At 49.2% G+C, this 18717-nt stretch overlaps 1 protein-coding gene across 6 annotated transcripts; it reads left to right on the top strand.

Moving 5' to 3' along the window:
- Window positions 1–610: 610 nt before the first annotated feature.
- On the top strand, window positions 611–17735 carry zmym2 (zinc finger, MYM-type 2). Of its 6 annotated transcripts, none has more exons than XM_062457573.1 (23): window positions 611–741; window positions 6539–7307; window positions 7965–8247; window positions 8346–8508; window positions 8850–9062; window positions 9682–9883; window positions 10050–10165; window positions 10297–10419; window positions 10535–10685; window positions 10993–11165; window positions 11444–11609; window positions 11689–11723; window positions 12005–12149; window positions 12351–12472; window positions 12831–13032; window positions 13145–13333; window positions 14130–14227; window positions 14498–14681; window positions 14817–14962; window positions 15333–15447; window positions 15946–16188; window positions 16351–16492; window positions 16901–17735. In XM_062457573.1, the coding sequence occupies exons 2-23, from the start codon at window positions 6554–6556 to the stop codon at window positions 17100–17102; spliced, it is 4167 nt and encodes a 1388-aa protein (XP_062313557.1). In that variant the 5' UTR covers window positions 611–741; window positions 6539–6553; the 3' UTR covers window positions 17103–17735. The 6 variants fall into 6 exon arrangements, with proteins under 6 accessions (XP_062313557.1, XP_062313560.1, XP_062313561.1 ...); XM_062457576.1 differs by lacking the exon at window positions 611–741 and adding an exon at window positions 853–974; XM_062457577.1 differs by lacking the exon at window positions 611–741 and adding an exon at window positions 1313–1619 and having other exon boundaries at window positions 9682–9835.
- Window positions 17736–18717: the final 982 nt, after the last annotated feature.

Below are 18717 nucleotides of genomic sequence, written 5' to 3'. Positions count from 1 at the left end.
TGTGGTCCAACACATCATTTCTATTGGATGTGGCATTGAAGAGAGCCTGTAGGATTCCTGTAGGTTCAGATGTGCAGTGCAGTAATAAAATGTACATATGTTTCAACATAAAGGTATGGTCTTGACATATTTGTATTCATTGCTGAAGACAAATTGACTATTAAGAGCATATTTCAGTTATGGTTTGATATCAAGAAGGACACTGATTGTATGGTCTCAGGTTGTATGCAAATGGTTATTCTAGGCTCATTAGGGATTCTAACCATACCGGTAAGACATGAAAACAATTAAATGCCTGCACCTGTTGGACATTGCCTGGTGTTCCTTTTTTATTGCACTGTATTAAATCAACCAGATTTGATCTGATAATTCACCTTAAGTGATACAGCCCTGTGTATAGTATTGCAAACTGAACCTCATGAAGATTGTGATCAGCCATGCAGTGACATATATGTGTACATATATATATGCCCTGCACGCATCCTCTACCAATTCCACAGTTATTTGTAATGTGTTATTTCACCGCTTGGCGGAGTCAAACTTCAGGCTGTGGATGGACATGCCTCGCAGTCTAGGGCCAGTTTTGCATTTAAGAGATTATTATAAAGGGGCAAAATTAGGTCAAAGCAGGCGGATTCGAATCAACACTCAAAACAAGGACAGACAGAGCTATGATTGATTTCGTCGTAGAATTCGTCAACTTCATTTGCAAGTAACACCCATATGCTTCGTCATAATTCGGTAAGTTTTCAAATGTAGACTGAACAGCAGCTGGTTGGTGTCTGATAAAACATAAAAGCCCATTGCTTCAGTCAAAATCACATGTATCTGATGATAGCGCACCTGATCCGCCATATTAAGCCGCCCTCTAGTTGAATGTGTATTTTACTTTTACTAGGCTACTGTCCGTTCTCTCGCTCTCTCAACATTATGTAGTTCCACCTTGCCTTGTCCTCTGAGAGTTGCTCAAACAGGTAAATATCTAAAAATAATAAACGTTGCCCACTGTGGTCGTACAATAACTGTTTGGAGCCTTGTGTTCGAGAATTTATATCGTTTCATAAATAAAACATAGGCTACAACATGGGATGCGCAAACGTTTATATAATGTATCATGACCATATTACGGATTAATCTTCACATGGAATACCGTTTTCTTCTTTCACTGAACAATGTTGTGGTCCAACCACCATAGATGTTTGTGTTGAAGCCTGAACGTAACCTAACCTCCTTCAACGTAGAAAAGCTGAATGCTGATTGGATCTCAACAATGTGGTTCATGCGACCACAAATTACGGTTCAACAAACAGCCGTAGCTGCCGAAGTAAAATGCCCAGTCATTGTGGATTTAGTTATTAGAAATGCTTAATGGTAACACGGGGAAACAAATAAGTTATTGGTTACGGAGATAATATATTTGGGGTCAATTTAGTTGTTAACCGCACCGCTCTTGATTGAACAATGTGCGCTTGCGCGACGAAGGAAAACGAAAAGGATCCCGTTGGCAGTATCCTCCCACGCGCCGACAAGAACGTTGACGTTCAGGCGCATGCGTTCACCGGATTAGTGTGAAGGCAAGGCACAAAAGTGGCGCTATATCGTTTCAAGCCTTTACTCCGGTAAGAATTTCAGACACATTTTATTCCAATTTTTACGGTTTATTCTTCAAACTTTCAACAACTATCCAGGGATTCAGATTCCTGTCTAAGGACTACCTTGAGGCTTGTGGGACGTTTGAAAGTCTCATTTTGTAACGAATTAACAGTTAATTTGTACCCCTTCTGAGATTTTCTCCCCCTCTCCGCCGTGGCAGGGTAGTATTGCCACTGCTCCCACGTATTGTTTAGTTCGCTCTCTAATGGCGGACGTGAGGCAGTGCTTCTTTCTGACGTAAGGGGGGCAAATCGGAATCCGATTTGAAAATGTTATGGTAGCACCCCGGATGAGTTAACCATTCTACAGTGGGCTTTTGCTGATTTCAGAGGATGTTTACGATCTGTTTCCTCTCATAACAACACACAACCGGGGCAGTTGGTTTGATGTGTAACGTGTAGCGCCCCCTCGGGTTGCCACGTGCATTTTCTCTGATTGCCCAGGGTGGTCTCTCTGGGGTAACTTTCCAATTAAACGTTAACGTTACACAGGTATCACAACAATGATATATTTGTTCGGATTTTCAGGCTGTTTTGTATTTATTGGTTTGTGTAAACCTAATAACAGCCATTTCTCACAGGATTGGGAGGAACTAGCCAACACACAACGCAGACTGTTTACAATTAAGCTAACAGTTAGCTAGCTACCTCATTTTATGACGTGACTATGGGTTTTATAATCGTCTTTTACAACGAAGGTATACAAATAACTTTAGATCAATTTTCTGTATTAACAATGCAATGGCGCAGTCGCTGGCTCTCCTCTTGATTCGCCGCTAATCCACTGTCTGTGTGCGCGAGGAAGGCCAGGGGTGGGAACGGAACACTCTGAACTGCACATTTGTGTTTCTCAAGTTGGCTGTCTGACCCCCCATCTACCCCCTTCCTTCATTTGTAAGGGCTGACCAGGTAACCATAATTTGTCATTGGTCCTTATCAATTTAAAGTTTTGTCTTTGCGAGTTTAATTATGTTCGAGTTGTGTGAATAAAAGTGCTTCGACAAGGGCGGGTGACAAACGAGGTTATCCGGTTGCCTTGACAGTGTGGAGCTTTGGTCCTCGTTGAAACAGAGGTCCTACCCGTGTGTGTAGTCAAGGGCACGGTCTGGGGATAGTTACCAGGGCCAAATGTGGTAGGCTTTTTCATGTTTCCACAGCCAGTGCTTATAATGCGGCGATCAGCTGTTGGATCGAATAAACTAGTCACAGGGCTTTAAATAGAGGAGGGTTTTTCAATTCGCAGTGTGGCGGCTATAATGAGCAATATTTTACATCAGCTGGTTGGTCAGAAGATGCTTCATTGCGCATAGTACAAACAGTTTCCTAAGCATTACATAACATTACCGGATGGCGATACGGTGGAGAATACCAGTCTACAGTTTTTAACGCTTTATCTACCGCGGGTAGGATGACATGCGCACGGGATATGTGGTCAGGTATGATGTAATTAAGACCGTCACTCCCTCCCCCCAAATGACCCAACATTATTGCGTGGTGGCTGTTGCCCATTTCGGCTACTTTCACCAATATATCAGAATTTGGACACCGTACAGACTCAGACGGCGGCGTGTGATGTTAAGAGTAGGCTGCATATTGGCGGTGTGGTCCAGCGGTGTTCAGATCGAATCTCTCATTGCGGGGCGTCACCTGTGATAGTACAGGCGGTGCTTGGAGGAAGGTTGCAACATCCAAGCCCTTTAGTTGGAGCCCCCATCCCTCGTCCACGTGAATGCAGTCTGCTTCATGGGGCTGCATTGCAGTCTGAAGGCTATTTTTTCCTTGGTGCATCAGTGAGTCTGCTTAGCCCAGTTTGAACTTGGACTTGGTTTATGGTGGCAATAATGTGTTATGGACCTGTATGATGTATTGTGTGGATAGGGATTCTGGTTGGGTTCCATTGCTAATCCTAACCAAAAACTATAGCCAGCCTTTAAAGGTACAGTAGGTAAGCGTTAAAAAAATAAGTTTGTCCTCTATAAACGTGTAAGCTAAGCCCTCAGAGACTTGTCTAGCAATTCCGACTACTCAGTGCCAGTGGAATGTCAATTTCAAAATTTTAAGCGGCCCTCTACTTTCCGACCAGTTATGTTCCAGCCAATCTGTTTCTGCTAGGCTTGCCTTCTGCCTTGGTACATTTTGTGAAACCGACTGTCAATCAAATTTGAGCTGGAGGAAACCATGGATTTCAGACAAGAATTGGGGACTCCGTTTCTCATAGAATGTATTTTATAATGTTACATATTGCAGCTTTAAACCACTACTGCCTTGCCCGTTGGCGGCCAATGCTAATGCAGTGCCCATTTATTTCTTGTGAGGTCCATGGCTCCATCACCTAGTGCAGCTCAACATGGTGGCAACCGTGTTAAGGCTTATTTATTTTTTGCGAATGTGAACTACTTCACACGCGACACTGCATGATATGCAACTTCATACAGTGCCCGGTTCTCAAGATAATCGAACCGCAGACAGTTTCTTGCCTTTATTAAGCAATATGATGACATTTTATAGATTTCCTTTTCCTTTTTAGTTGCCTAGGCCTATACAAAATCATGTGTTGATTACAGGATGTTATTGGTTATGGTTTGTAAAATATACTGTGAACAGTAGCATACTCTACTGTTCCCCATAGGTTAATGAGACAATTTAGCATTTGTCATCTATGCTATGAGTGAATTAATCAATGTAGGGGTAAATTGAGTCACAGCAGTGGTAGTTCCCTGGTGTCCTCAGTTAGCTCTGGCACACTATTTGTACTGAGCCATGTCACCTGTCAAAGAATTGTGGAAAAAGTATGGGGCCTACTGTATAGCTCCAAAAATTCCAAGAGACTGTCCTGGTTTGAGTCAATAAGCCTCCCATGATGCTAAGCTATGGACTGGTTTTAGCCAAGATGGCTCCCATGATGCTGAGAGCTACTGCTACTGGTTTGAGCCAAGATGGCTCCGATGATGCTGAGACACTGCTCCTGGTTTTAGCCAAGATGGCTCCCAGGGTTTTGAGATTTTTTTTGTTTCCTCTGAATGCGGACAACAGAGTTTCCATTCAGCTGCACTCCCATAGACGTGCTGTTACACACTTCAGTGACAGGCACAGAGACTTACTGTACATTGTGAATAACAGTATTTGTTGTTATCTTGAGAATAACAGTGCATGTTGCATCTAGGATATGTGTTAATGCTGAAGGTTTCTAGATGCGCTGCAGGTGTGTGTATAATAGGCTGAAGCTGTCTAGTATACATGCTGCAGGTGTCTGGTGTATGTGGAATGTGTCTAGTATACATGCTGCAGGTGTCTGGTGTATGTGGAATGTGTCTAGTATACATGCTGCAGGTGTATGTGGAATGTGTCTAGTATGCTGCAGATGTTTGGTGTATGTGGAATGTGTCTAGTATACATGCTGCAGGTGTCTGGTGTATGTGGAATGTGTCTAGTATACATGCTGCAGGTGTATGTGGAATGTGTCTAGTATACATGCTGCAGATGTCTGGTGTATGTGGAATGTGTCTAGTATACATGCTGCAGGTGTATGTGGAATGTGTCTAGTATACATGCTGCAGGTGTATGTGGAATGTGTCTAGTATACATGCTGCAGGTGTCTGGTGTATGTGGAATGTGTCTAGTATACATGCTGCAGGTGTCTGGTGTATGTGGAATGTGTCTAGTATACATGCTGCAGGTGTCTGGTGTATGTGGAATGTGTCTAGTATACATGCTGCAGGTGTCTGGTGTATGTGGAATGTGTCTAGTATACATGCTGCAGGTGTCTGGTGTATGTGGAATGTGTCTAGTATACATGCTGCAGGTGTCTGGTGTATGTGGAATGTGTCTAGTATACATGCTGCAGGTGTCTGGTGTATGTGGAATGTGTCTAGTATACATGCTGCAGGTGTCTGGTGTATGACGGTGTATCTTCAGGAGGGACGCTGATCATCAGTGGGCGTTTTCCAGCTAGAGCCGTTCTGACCATCCCAGAATTCATATCTGCTTACATTTGACAGCATGTTCTCTGTCTTTGTGCTCTGGAGTCTGGACATAGCTTGATATCTGTCTACCCTCTGAGAACAAGTCCCCATGGTTGTGTGTGTGTGTGTGTGTGTGTGTGTGTGCGCTACATAGCTACGGCAACCACAGTAGCAGTGCTGCCAGGAGCAACTGAGCTGCTGTAGTTAATATAGGGGGAGGAGTGGGAGAGAGACAAAGACAGAGAAGAGAGGGGATAGGTGTGTAAGGAGAGGATATAGGTGTGGGGGTGAGAAGAAAGGATGGATGTGTGAGGAGGAAACAGGATAGTGTGTGAGGAGAAAGAGAGAGGATAGGCGTGTGAGGAGAAGAGATAGGTAGGTGGTTGTGTGTGTGAAAAGAAAGGATTGTTTGTGCGGAAAAGCGAGGATGGATGTGTGAGGAGAAAAGATCATGTGTGGCGAGAAGAGAAAGATGGGTGTGTGTGTGTGAGAAGAGAGAATAGTGTGTGGGTGGAAGAGAGGATTGGTGTGAGGAGAAAAGGATAGGTGTGAGGGAAAGAGGATAGGTGTATGAGGAAAAGGGTTAAAGGTGCTGCATTGAGGAACAAAGGTAAACGAGAACATCCAGAGTAGGAAGTAGCAAAGAGAAGTGGGTTGGACACAGCACACCCACAGGTTAGTCAGTGGTACTGCAGACCTCTAGTACACCTATGCCTACGGTGCCTGGCTCTCTCCTATAGGCAGCGTGTGCTCATCAGGTGTGGCCTCTGAGCTGGTAAAAGCCATGTCTAGAGTGTCACCCGGAAACAAGGCAGCGTTTGAGAGGGCACTGGAAGAGTGAAGTCGAGGAGGAGAGTGGAGGCTGCTGTTGGCTGACAGCCAAACCTAGACCCTCCTCACCAACGTGTGTTTTGTGCGCAACAGGTGGTAGCGTAAGAGATGGATGGGGAGTCGGAGCCCAGGCCCTCTCTGGAGGAGGAGCCCATGGAAGCCACTCCCTCCTCAGAGCAGACCACACCCCTCGATGGAGCCCAGGAAACGGTTGCCACAGCAACAGGGGAAATCCCCCGGGCCGTGTCGGACAACGATGACGACGTTGTGCTGGTGGAGGAGGCCCCTGCCTCTCCCGTGGCCACGCCCACGCCATCTGATGCCCCCGTCCTTGTAATCGCAGACTCCACTCAGCCCGCTTCCACGAGAACAGATGCCATGGAAACCACCACAGCGACAGCGGCTTCACCCAACCCCTCTAATGCAGCCCCCAAGGCCCCCACAGAGCCCATTGTTATTGATGACGAGGAGGACCCTGGGCACAGAGACTCGTCCGCCTCAGTAGAGCCCACCCCGGCAGGCCTGGCGGAGGGAGGTACTGCAGGCCTCCTCAGCAGCACAGAGCCAGACTCTGAGATCAAGATCGCCAGCGTCACCACGCTGGGGCCCACCCCCGCCGAGGGAAGCGTAACCACGGCGCCAGCCCCCGAGGCAGAGGGGGACATGAACCTGAGGATCACCAGCGTGACGTCGCTACAGGCCGGGGGAGAAGGGCTGGAGAACGGCCTGCAGATAAGCAGCACCTTCAGCCTGAGCACCGAGGGAGCCGGGGCACGCAGTCCTGCCTCCTTCAACCCCGGCCGCGCTGGCACTGCCAACCAGCCCGTACAGAACGGAGAGACTGGAACGCACCAGAGACCTGGTACTACACACACACACACACACACACACACACACACACGAGGGCACGTCAGAGGCCTGGTGCTATACAGACACCCACAGGGTCACACCAGAGCCCTGGTAATACATTCACAGTGAGAATGTGAGAGTACATACACACAAACACTTCAGAGGCCTGGCACTATACACACTTGCCTATACATGCATTCACACACACTCCCTCCTTTACTCCCACACTTTCTATTTGTGCTTGTCTATAGTGTCAGTAGCCTGACCTCCCTTGTGCTCGTTAGCCTAATCTTTCCTCTGCTAGTTAGCCTGATTTTCCTCTGTACTAGTTGGCCTGACTTCCCCAGTGCTATTTTGCGTGACCTCCCCTGTGCTAGGTGTCCTGACCTCCCCTGTGCTAGTTAGCCTGATCTCCCCTGTGCTAGTTAGCCTGACCTCTCCAGTGCTAGTTAGCCTGATCTCCACTGTGCTAGTTAGCCTGACCTCTCCAGTGCTAGTTAGCCTGATCTCCACTGTGCTAGTTAGCCTGACCTCTCCAGTGCTAGTTAGCCTGATCTCCACTGTGCTAGTTTGCCTGAATCCCGCCTGTGCTAGTTAGCCTGACCTCCTCTATACAAGGTAATCTGACCAGTACAAGCTAGTTACGGTATGCATGTTCTCCTCTCCACAGATTCCTGGATCTCCCAGTCCGCCACGTTTCCACGGAACCAGAAACAGACGGGTGTGGACTCCGCCTCCCCGGCCGCCTCGCTGCCCAAGCCTCCCGGCCCCGCCCCCTCAGGCTCACAGCCCCGCGTCGTCAAGGTAACCTGCGCCAACTGCAAGAAGCCTCTGAGGAAAGGCCAGACGGCCTACCAGCGCAAAGGCTCCACCCACCTGTTCTGCTCCACCACCTGCCTCTCTGCCTTCTCACACAAGCCCGCCCCCAAGAAGAGCTGCACCATGTGCAAGAAGTAAGATGGTGATGATGGATGTCTAAATGACCAATGGGATACAGATGTGGTACATACATTATTTTTATTTATTTTTTTCTCCCATGTTTGTGTTCCAGAGACATCACCACCATGAAGGGCACCATCGTGGCCCAGGTGGACTCCAGTGAGTCCTTCCAGGAGTTCTGCAGTACCGGTTGCCTGGGGGCCTATGAGAACAAGCAGAACCCACCCAAGTCTGCCATCAAAACAAAGTGCACCGTCTGTGGCAAGCTTACTGAGGTCAGTCTGATACGCAGTATTTCTCTTTCTTCCTCTATCTCTCTGTCTCTTTGTCTTCTCCTCTCCTCTTTCCAGTATGGCTGCCCAAGGCCTGGTTTCTCATCCAAGCCTTCAGGCTGGTGTCCATGGTTACTGAATGGAGAACAGTTTGCACCAGACAGGGTTGTTTTTCTATAGCACAATGGATCATTTATAAGGATGCCAACTCAACACCAGCTACATCTCACCCAATATCTACATTTGTCTATGTTTCCTGCTTTCTATCCTGAGCATAATATATATGCTATAATATGACCCCCCCCCCCCCTTACACACACCTGTGTTTGTCCTTCCAAACACAGATCCGTCATGAGGTGAGCTTCAAGAACGTCACGCACAAGATCTGCAGCGACTCCTGCTTCAACCGCTACCGCATGGCCAACGGGCTCATCATGAACTGCTGCGAGCAGTGTGGCGACTACCTGCCCAGCCGCGCTTCCGCAAACCACTTCCTGCTGGTCGACGGACAGAACAAGCGCTTCTGCTGCCAGAACTGTGTCAAGGACTTCAAGCAGGTAACCAGGGCAATGCCACAGTTCTAGTAGATGTACAGTGATACTCCAGAGCCAGGGATGGGCGTTAATTTCAATAACGTAATATTAATGTAGATTACCCAAGTCTAACAATAACCCTCAAGCGAAAATGCAGGTAGGGGTTATATGGTTAGCCTACTTTTTTGCAAAGACTAAAGATTAGCCTACATAAAGAGGAAACATATCCACATTAAAATCATCATTTAGTAATTGAATTGGCTTCTCAAAAAAGCTGTGGCTGGGTAACATTTTCATCTGCAGCCACATTGGCCCGTATAGCAAACAGGTGGCATCACAACGGCGCCAACACTGCTAGCAAATAAGGTGACATGAGATTGGCTGTTATGGGTCCTTTGCTTTCTCCTTGTGCAAATGGTTAATCATCAGACTAGTTGTTCGATGATACAAAGCAACAAGAGAATGCCCATCGGTAACCAGAGCATCAGTGATGTAGACCAGACTAGCTGTAGCAGAGCTACCTGGCCAGACACGGGCCTTTAAGATTTTTGGTTCTGTTGTGATGGTGACCAAAGAGACTTAAGTGTTTTTCTACCACTGCACACTCTCCTCCATCTCAGTGCATGCCCCTGTGTGTGAGCAGGCTCACGGTAAGCTGGCCAGCTGTAGCAGCTGCAAGACCATAATCAAGACCGGGGAGGTGACCCAGGGCCTCGGCCCCAGTGGCTCCATGGAGACCTACTGCTCCTCTGCCTGCATGAACAAGTCCAAGGTGGCCCCCGTCACCACCATCCTCAGTGAGTCTGCGGCTGGGGTCCCACTCAGCACCCACCTCAGTGGAAATGGTATTTACTTTGTGTGTACAACTCTGCGTTGGGTACTGCTGTATGTGTGTGGGAGAGAGAGAGAAGTTAATGTTAGGCGTGTCTGTTTGGGGTGTTTTTAATGTTTGGAGCGTTTCTGATGCATGGTGTGTTTCTGACGTTGTGTCTGGGCCCCCATCATGTACAGACTCGGAGCCCACGTGTCACTTCTGTAAGAGGAGCTCGTTGCCCCAGTACCAGGCCACGCTGCCGGAGGGGAACGTCCTCAGCTTCTGCAGCTCTCAATGTGTCACCAAGTTCCAGGTACAGGCTCAAACCAGGACCTTGTTAGAACCAAGACCATTCTAGAATCAGGGCCTAGAGATCAGAACTTGACTTTCTCCTGACCTCTCTTGCTACCTTTCTCTCTCTCGCTCTCTCTCGCTCTCTCTCAGAACGCAACCATTCAGACGGCCACTAACGGACAGGCCCTCCTCTCGACCACCAACAGCATCCAGCTCAAGTGTAACTACTGTCGTGGGTCCTTCAGCCTGAAGCCAGAGACCCTGGAGTGGGAGGTAAATCCACTGACAATTTTACCCTAAGCATAATCCCTCCTCTGCTAGTTAACTGTTTGTGTGTGTGTGCGTGCGCTGTTGTAATGGCTGCGTGATGATGTGTTGCGGTGTGCAGGACAAGGTGTACCAGTTCTGCAGCAAGGTGTGCTGTGAGGACTACAAGAAGCTGCACTGCATTGTCACCTTCTGCCACCACTGCCAGGAGGAGAAGACCCTGCACGAAACGGTCCAGTTCTCCGGGGTCAAAAGACCCTTCTGCAGCGAGGGTGGGTGAGGGAGGGAGAGGGGGGTGAGGGAGGGGGGTTGAAGGGGTGGGCTGGAGGGTGAGGGTGAGAAGGGTGGCGTGGGGGTGTGATTCTACCATCACCCCCAAATCTACATCACACACACAGATGGATTGGTCCACTTTCATTCGTGACATGTTCTTTGCTGCCACTAGATGGTGTACTTTCATCATCCTGGACATCAGTTCAGTTGCCCCTTTTTTTTATTGCAGGCTGGTCAGTGCCACGTTGCTGAACCTTGTCGTGTTAGATTCCTAACGGTAGTGGTGTGTCCTCCTTCCCTACCCAGGCTGCAAGCTGCTGTTCAAGCAGGAGTTCACCAAGCGTCTGGGCCTGAAGTGTGTGTCCTGTAACCACTGCAGCCAGCTGTGTAAGAGGGGCATCACACGCCAGCTGGGGGGGGTCACCAGGGACTTCTGCAGTGAGGCGTGTGCCAAGAAGTTCCATGACTGGTACCACAAGGTCCGCTCCCGCTCCCTTCACACCTACATGCTGCTGCTGAAGGATTCAATCCTGACTTGACTAAACTTCTGATGTTGTTGAGACTATAAATTCATGATCAATTATAGGTTTATCTACACAAATTAGACCTGGAATTTCAATAGACAAATCAAAATGTCGACAAGAGCTGGCAAACTAGTCAGCCAGCTCGCTAAAGAAGTTAGCAGGTTTTGTTCGTCCAGCAGACAAGGTGCTGTGGTACAGGTGTGAGAGGCCGTATTTCCCCGTGTGTCCACTAGGCGGCGCGCTGCGACTGCTGCAAGGTGCAGGGGAACCTGACGGAGGCAGTCCAGTGGCGGGCGGAGATGAAGCACTTCTGTGACCAGCACTGTCTCCTGAGGTTCTACTGCCAGCAGAACCAGCCCATCCTGGTAACCCAGAAGGGCCCGGAAAACACCAGCCTGGGTGTGTGTGTGTGTCAGAAGGTTATGGTCTATAGCCAATGAATAGTTCACTGATGGAATTTGATGTTTTCTTTTGACAGAGATCGGCATTCAAACACAAGGAACCAAACTGGCGGTGAGTTTTAAAACCTGATTTCATTTATTGTAGAATAGCAGGATATTTTGTTACATCACTTTTGACATGAATAAAAACGTTGAAATGAAAAGAAATGTTTCTTTCTATTCAGTATTTCCTTCTCTTTCAATACACATCTTACACGTTTTAAAACGGCTACATGACTTGCAGTACTGGACTTGGATTGGCACTTATTGGAACCCTGAAATCAGTACACCTGAGGTTGTAGAACCCAGGCCAGGACTCCTCCCTCTGACCTGTTCCCTATGTCGTGCTGCTAGATGCTGAACCAGGCTCCGGTGTCGTACGCGGCGGGCGGGGGCATGCTGAAGGATGTGAAGAACAAGGCTGTCCTCTGCAAGCCTCTCACCCTCACCAAGGCCACCTACTGCAAGCCTCACATGCAGAGTAAACACCTGCAGACAGGTAGGGGGGTTGGTGGGGGAACCAGTCACATCTGGTATTAGGACGGACCTAACAAAACAATGATGATAATCTCAAAGGCCTATGGTAAAGGCACACATTTATCATAGGCCTTTGAGACCATTTTAAAACCAATCTAAGTTATGTTAAACCGGAGAATCGTTCCTCATGCTGTCTGTGCTGTACTCTGTTGTGTCTCTCCAGATGCAGACGATGGCGTTAAGAGGGAGTACATTCCGGTGCCCATCCCTGTGCCTGTCTTCATCCCCGTTCCCATGAACCTCTACGCCCAGCTCACCCCCACGCCTGTCACGCTCCCTGTTCCGGTATGCGGCGCCTTGCAACAGCCAACCTCTACGTTCTGGGGAGTCACTTAACGTCTGCCTTCTAGATCCAGTTTGCACCGTGCCAGTCTCTCATGCCCTCTCCCTCCTCCTGAGCACTGTGCCAGTCTCATGCCCTCTCCCTCCTCCTGAGCACTGTGCCAGTCTCTCATGCCCCCTCTCCCTCCTCCTGAGCACTGTGCCAGTCTCTCATGCCCCCTCTCCCTCCTCCTGAGCACTGTGCCAGTCTCTCATGCCCCCTCTCCCTCCTCCTGAGCACTGTGCCAGTCTCTCATGCCCCCTCTCCCTCCTCCTGAGCACTGTGCCAGTCTCTCATGCCCTCTCTCCCTCCTCTGCCCAGGTGCCTGTGCCTATCTTCCTGCCCACCACGCTGGCTGGTGTGGAGCAGATTATCCAGACCATCTCAGAGCTGAAGGACGAGGTGCCCTCTGACCCCTGCGAGGCAGACCTCCTCGCCATGGCCCATGTGATAGCAGAAGACCAGAAGCCAGCTACAGGAAGTGGTTCTCCTCAGCTTCCCGTTGTCCCTCCATGCTCTCAAGGTGCTGCTGTAATTGTTTGTTACTGGGTGACTATTTCAGACTGCTAACAGCGGTCTGTTACTGGGTGACTATTTCAGACTGTAATATCAGTCTGTTACTGGGTGTGTTGCAGATGTCAAGTGTGTGAAGGTGAAGAATGAGAAAGGAGGAGGAGGAGAAGAAGGAAAGAAAGAAGGCTCCAACAGCAGCAGCTGTGAGCAGGAGGAGGAGGAGGAGCAGGAGGAGGAGGAACAGGAGGAGCAGCAGCAGGAGGAGGAGAAGTATGAACCGGACCTGGACCTGGAGAAGGACTTCCCTCTAGGTGAGGACCCCTCTGGCTGCCTGGCCGACCCCCTCTAGACACAGCTGCTCCTGAAGCTGAACCCTGGTGTGGTATAGTGAAGAGGTTGGTCATCACCAGACCCAAACGTAATACGCAGATTTTTTTTCACATTTTCTGCGGTTATTCAGACTGAAAATCTGCAGAAATCTGCGGAATTCCGCTAGCTTTCCTGTTCCTGTCGGAGCGACTGAAGATGTTCCACAACAGTTTGACGCCGAATATGGTCGATTGAATGTTGACAGACTTTGCAAAAAGTATTGATCCATCCTCATAAAGATCACCTGGAAACTCCCTGGCCCTGTCTCTTGCTGTCATTTTGGTCGATAAGTGCTTCCTTTTCAATTCTTCGCATTTTTGGCTAACATTTTAATAATATAGACGTAATATGAGTTGAAAAGTTTATTTACATTTTGCCTCAGACCAATTCGTTCTACTTGAAAATGTGCGGGTTTTCGTCGGAATTCTGCGCCCGCGTATTACGTTTGGGCCTGGTCATCACCAGATGTCTGTAGAACAGTACAGTAGTACATAAGCATTCCTGCTGGGTTATTTCTGGCCTGCTGCCAGCAATGGAAGGGGAAGGGTATTCATACACACACTGCTGGTTCGGAATGTACCAGAAATGAAGCTTAAAACTAGACTTCAACTAGAGTAGTATCTACTTTGATCCACTAGGACCGACCATCCCTCACTCCACACAGCCTGGTCTAACCTGGCTCGGCTCTGGTAGGTTCTGTTCAGTCTGGTCTAAGCGTTCCTGTCTCTGTCCCCACAGCGTCGGGACAGCAGGCCGTGCAGGACGGCGTGAAGGAGGAGAAGGGTCCCAGTGTTCCAGCTGAAAAGGAGACCCCCGGACCCCGCCCTCGGACACGGGTGCGACACGCTGACTCCGGCCCAGACCCGGCAGTTCACATCCTGATACTCAGTCATAGTTTCCTAAATGTCCATATAATACGGCAAACAATGTAAACTCCATCCAAACATCCCTCACGCCCAGTGGTCTGGCTAGGGTTCTCACTCGGGGCCGGAACTACATATTACACTACTACAGATATTCAAATGTACCCAGAGCTATGACTTGCCTCTGTGGAGCTCACTAAAACTTTTGGGCCTGATCTCACTGTACATGGGTTTTGGTTTCAGGGACTGAAGAGGCGTGCGGTCGAGGCCGAGGCGTCGACGCGGTCCCCGCTCCCTCCAGGCGGCTCGCCGGCATCGTGCTGCTCGCTGCCCCTGAAGGCGCGCTACGGCCTCAATGCCTGGATGCGTTGGGCGCTGGCCTCCAAGGAACCATCTGCCAACGGCAACGGGAAGGACAACCCCAAACGTGAGTCTGCGGAGAAGGGGGGAGGAGGGGTATGACTGGGCTTCAGGGAGTTCATACCCTCCATGGGAATGTCAGGCTGCAGGTGTAATGGCCGCCTCTCCATGTCTGTTTACCTCTTCATTCCTCCACCTCCAGGAGCGCTGGCCCGGTCCAGTCTATTCTCCCTGAGCGTCCCGGAGCTCAACCAGGCCCTGGCCCGCTTCGTCAGCGAGGTGCGCCGCCCCAACGGAGAGTGCTACGCCCCCGACAGCCTCCTCTACCTCTGCCTCGGTCTCCAGCAGGTCAGTCCTCACGTCATCTCATGACTCCTCTCCTCTCATATCTCCTCTCATGACTCCTAGCTCCTCTCATATCTGCTATTTAGCCAGCCCCCCCACCCCCTTAAAAAAACTAGTTTGAGTCTGTACATTTTCAAAAAGGGCAAATTCCATGATCATGTGACTTCCGATGATACAGTAAAGGTGAACGTTTTTTTTTTTTTCTCTGTGCTTTAACGTGTCCAATGATTATACCTTATTGCTGTTCACATCCTGAAAAACAGTGTTGACTATTGAAGTATGAGGACACTTGGCCACACAGCTAATATCTTAGTAATGTTATACATGTGAGATCTAAGCGGAGTTGTGTGTGTGTGTGTGTGTGTGTGTGTAGCACCTTCAGAACCGCGGGAGGAAGGATGACCTGTTCAGTGACCCCGGCTACCAGAGCTTTGGAGAGGAGCTCAACAAGGTCCTGAAGGCCTGGAAGCCCAGTATACTGCCTGATGGTAAATGGTTTAATCCCTATGAATTCACCAGACGTTTTAGAGGGACATCCGTCTCTATTACTCCCTCAGTCTGAACTTGTGAAACATCAAGCAGTTTTTATTTACATACTTGAGACTGTGTGACCTGCAAATATTGCAGGTTCTCTGTCAATGTTACTGATTAGCTGCTGGTTATGTTTTACATTACATTTGACCTTTTATTCATTCAGCAGATGCTTTTATCGAAAGCGACATACAAATTGTGTGAAAGTACAGATAAAAATCAAGGGTCAGAAGTGCGTTATTGAGTCTAGCCACCAAAATAATGTTAATGATCAGTTTGTATGGTGCAGTACTAAATCTCAGCTACTAGGTGCAACAACAGAAATAGCTAAATGACAGTGCAACAATAACATCTCAATGAATAAAAGATTATTCGAATTGAACAGTTGTGGTACTGGGGGTTCTGATTTGGAGAATGGTCTACTTGTTGGACTCAAGCTTTGTGTGTGTGTTCAGGCTCCCGCTGGAGCCGTGTGGAGGAGCAGAGCTTGTGGAGCTGCAAGGTGTTGGGGGAGCACAGCCCCCCAGCCCTGCTGCGCTCCCTGGTCTACCTCAACACCAAGTACCTGGGCCTGCACACCCCTGAGGAGCACCTGCGGCTGTCCTTCAGCAGCCTGTACGCCCCAGACCACACCGACCCCACCACACAGCAGACCTCGGTCTGCATCCGGACTCCCTCCAGAGCCCGGGAGCAGAGCCGTGAGTACACACACACACACACACACACACACACACACACACACACACACACACACACACACACATACCATACATGAGTGTGATAAGCCTCACACAAACTCACCCCTGCAGTACCGGTCTCCCCCATAGGGGGTGCTCATGCTTTGATCTTCCTGTTTCCAGTACAAGCAGCGTCCAAGAAGAGGAAGAGAGGAGACGAGGGCGGAGCCCCAGAGAACGACCCGGACGACGCCTCGGGAAGCCCCGCCCACTGTCCCCTCAGGAAGGAAGAGTGTCAGCTATATGAGCTCTACCGCTCCAAGTGGTCAGTCATCCCTCCCTGGACACCACCGCACATATCTCTATCCCTCCCGCTATCTAGCCATCCTCTCTCTCCGTGTTCTCTTCTTCATCAATGTCCAATGATTATATCTCATTGCTGTTCACATCCTGAGACAAGCTGTTGACTGATGGAATATGAGGACACACATTGGCCAGGTTGCCGTTGCAAATGAAAATATGTTCTCAATTGGCTCACATGATTAAATAAAGGTTAAATAAGAAAATGGCTAGCTGGACACACTATTACCAAGTTAACATTTATTTGGTTAATGTGTTAACTGTGTTAAATTGCTGGGAAAATAGATATATTCCTATTGTTAATTACAAAAATGTATGTGATACATTTAGACTGGTGGATTTTCAAATAAATCAGCCAACTCTCTTCCCCCAGCCCGGAGTCTCTGAGGTCCAGTTCTGATTTGTTCTACGTTCTACCAGAGGAGCCCTTCAGCCCGGACCGCCCCCTCTGGTTCAGCTCCGCCCCGCTGGGGCGCCGAGCCCTGGAGCTCCTACTCCCCCGTGTGCTCTTGGTGAAGGAGGTCAGCAGAGAGACACGCCCCCCGGAGGAGGAAAGAGGGGGGGGGGAGGAGTAAGCTGTGTTCTCCATCCCCGATTCCATCCTCCTCGTTTTGTCTCCCTCTCACCACCCAGTCTCCATGGCAACATCACCTCCCCGTCTCCATAGCGACATCCTTGCCCCCCCTCCCAACCAAACTGATCTCAGGCCAGCTGTGAAGCCCGCAGCACGTGGAGGCTGGAGGGGCGAGGGAGGACAGGAGCTCAGAAGGGACAAACGGAGCTCCTTAGAACTCAACGAGGATGAGCTGTTCTGAATTACAGGGATGACGAGGAAGCACCATGGGGGGGAAACGGACACTATCAACTGCTGCTTTTCAGCCCATAGGACAGACTGGTGTGAACGTTATGTAGCATTAATTGCAAGGCCCAGACCGGGCTTGTTTGAGGTGTACATAGTTATGGAAATATAGGACGTGAGGTGGAGCAGAGGTGACCTGTGGACCTCCGTGTCCACCTCAGTGTTGAGCCATGAAGCCTTTTAATAGATGATATTTATTTATTGCGGTTGATTGGTCTTGGTTCAAGTGTACCTTCTTTTGGGTTCTGGATTGTGTGTGTGTGTGTGCGCGCGTGCGTGTTGGAAATGTACCGTGTGTGCCATTTTTTTCTTCCCTTCGTTCATAGCATTAAACCGCGCTGCAACCCTGCTCCTGTCTCTTCTTACTGTGTGTGTGTGTGTGGGGGGGGGGGGGGGGGGGCAGACAAGCACTAAAGGACTAAAGATGATTCAAGACCATTTTGTGTGCTTGTGACACTCATATTTTTTCTTTGTTACTGTACGTCCTATGTAAGCTATCCCATGTTAAGGATTTAGTAAACGTAGTCCTTTCTGCATTACTCTGTTAGCTGTCAGACCCGTCGTAGCGAGACTCCTGTACCGTTCACTGCAGTGCTGTGGTCGTAAACACGCTCCACCCGAGGTTCCTTCCGCAGGCCGTTCCCCCTCGGACACCAGAGGCACCCTGGGACACCAGAGGCACCCTGGGATGTTATTTATGGCGTAAAAAAGGGAGTGTTAGCCTTTTTTCCGTTTTGTGTTTTGTTTGTATTTTTTTTTCTTTTTCTATTAATAAATTGCAAGAGAATACCTCCATTTTTCATGTTCAGTCCTGTGTAGGAAATGGTTTCGTTTGAATTGCCACCCTCCTGCGTTGCTATGTTAAAGTCCTGCTGTCAGCTGGGCTGCGAGGTGGGAGGAGGAGGAGAGGATGCTGGGTGCCGAGGCTGCCTCTGGTGCCCGTCATGAATGTGCCTATCTGTGTGTAATGGAAGTCTGTGTGTTTGTGTGGCCATGTGAATTGAGCCTGTTGCTGTGTGTGGGCTGACCTGCCAAATGATTAAATAACTTCATTTTATCTTCTGAAAAGGAAAATCTTGTTTGTCTTTCGTCTAAATGTTCGGATGTTCCTTTCCTGTATTGGTGTGTACGGGGACGGGTGGGAGATGAGTGTCACCTGTTACAGTGCCATCACGTCTGACCAGGACTAAGCACCTCACTGGAGGGCTGGGTTTACATACAGGGCCCGTGACTGGAGGGCTGGGTTTACATACAGGGCCCGTGACTGGAGGGCTGGGTTTACATACAGGGCCCGTGACTGGAGGGCTGGGTTTACATACAGGGCCCGTGAC

The sequence above is a fragment of the Osmerus eperlanus genome, chromosome 3 (assembly GCF_963692335.1).
Source record: "Osmerus eperlanus chromosome 3, fOsmEpe2.1, whole genome shotgun sequence".
Lineage (NCBI taxonomy): Eukaryota > Metazoa > Chordata > Actinopteri > Osmeriformes > Osmeridae > Osmerus > Osmerus eperlanus.
Note: the sequence above shows the minus strand (reverse complement) of the source record. Positions and strands in the feature narration are given on the sequence as shown.

What these genes read in the sequence shown, in the direction of transcription:
- zmym2 (XM_062457573.1), top strand. Translation starts at nt 6,554, where the DNA reads ATGGATGGGGAGTCGGAGCCCAGGCCCTCTCTGGAGGAGGAGCCCATG. An exon ending in TCCATGACTGGTACCACAAG is followed by an intron (nt 11,166 to 11,443) that starts GTCCGCTCCCGC and finishes TGTGTCCACTAG; the next exon opens with GCGGCGCGCTGCGACTGCTG. An exon ending in GACCCCGCCCTCGGACACGG is followed by an intron (nt 14,228 to 14,497) that starts GTGCGACACGCT and finishes TTTTGGTTTCAG; the next exon opens with GGACTGAAGAGGCGTGCGGT.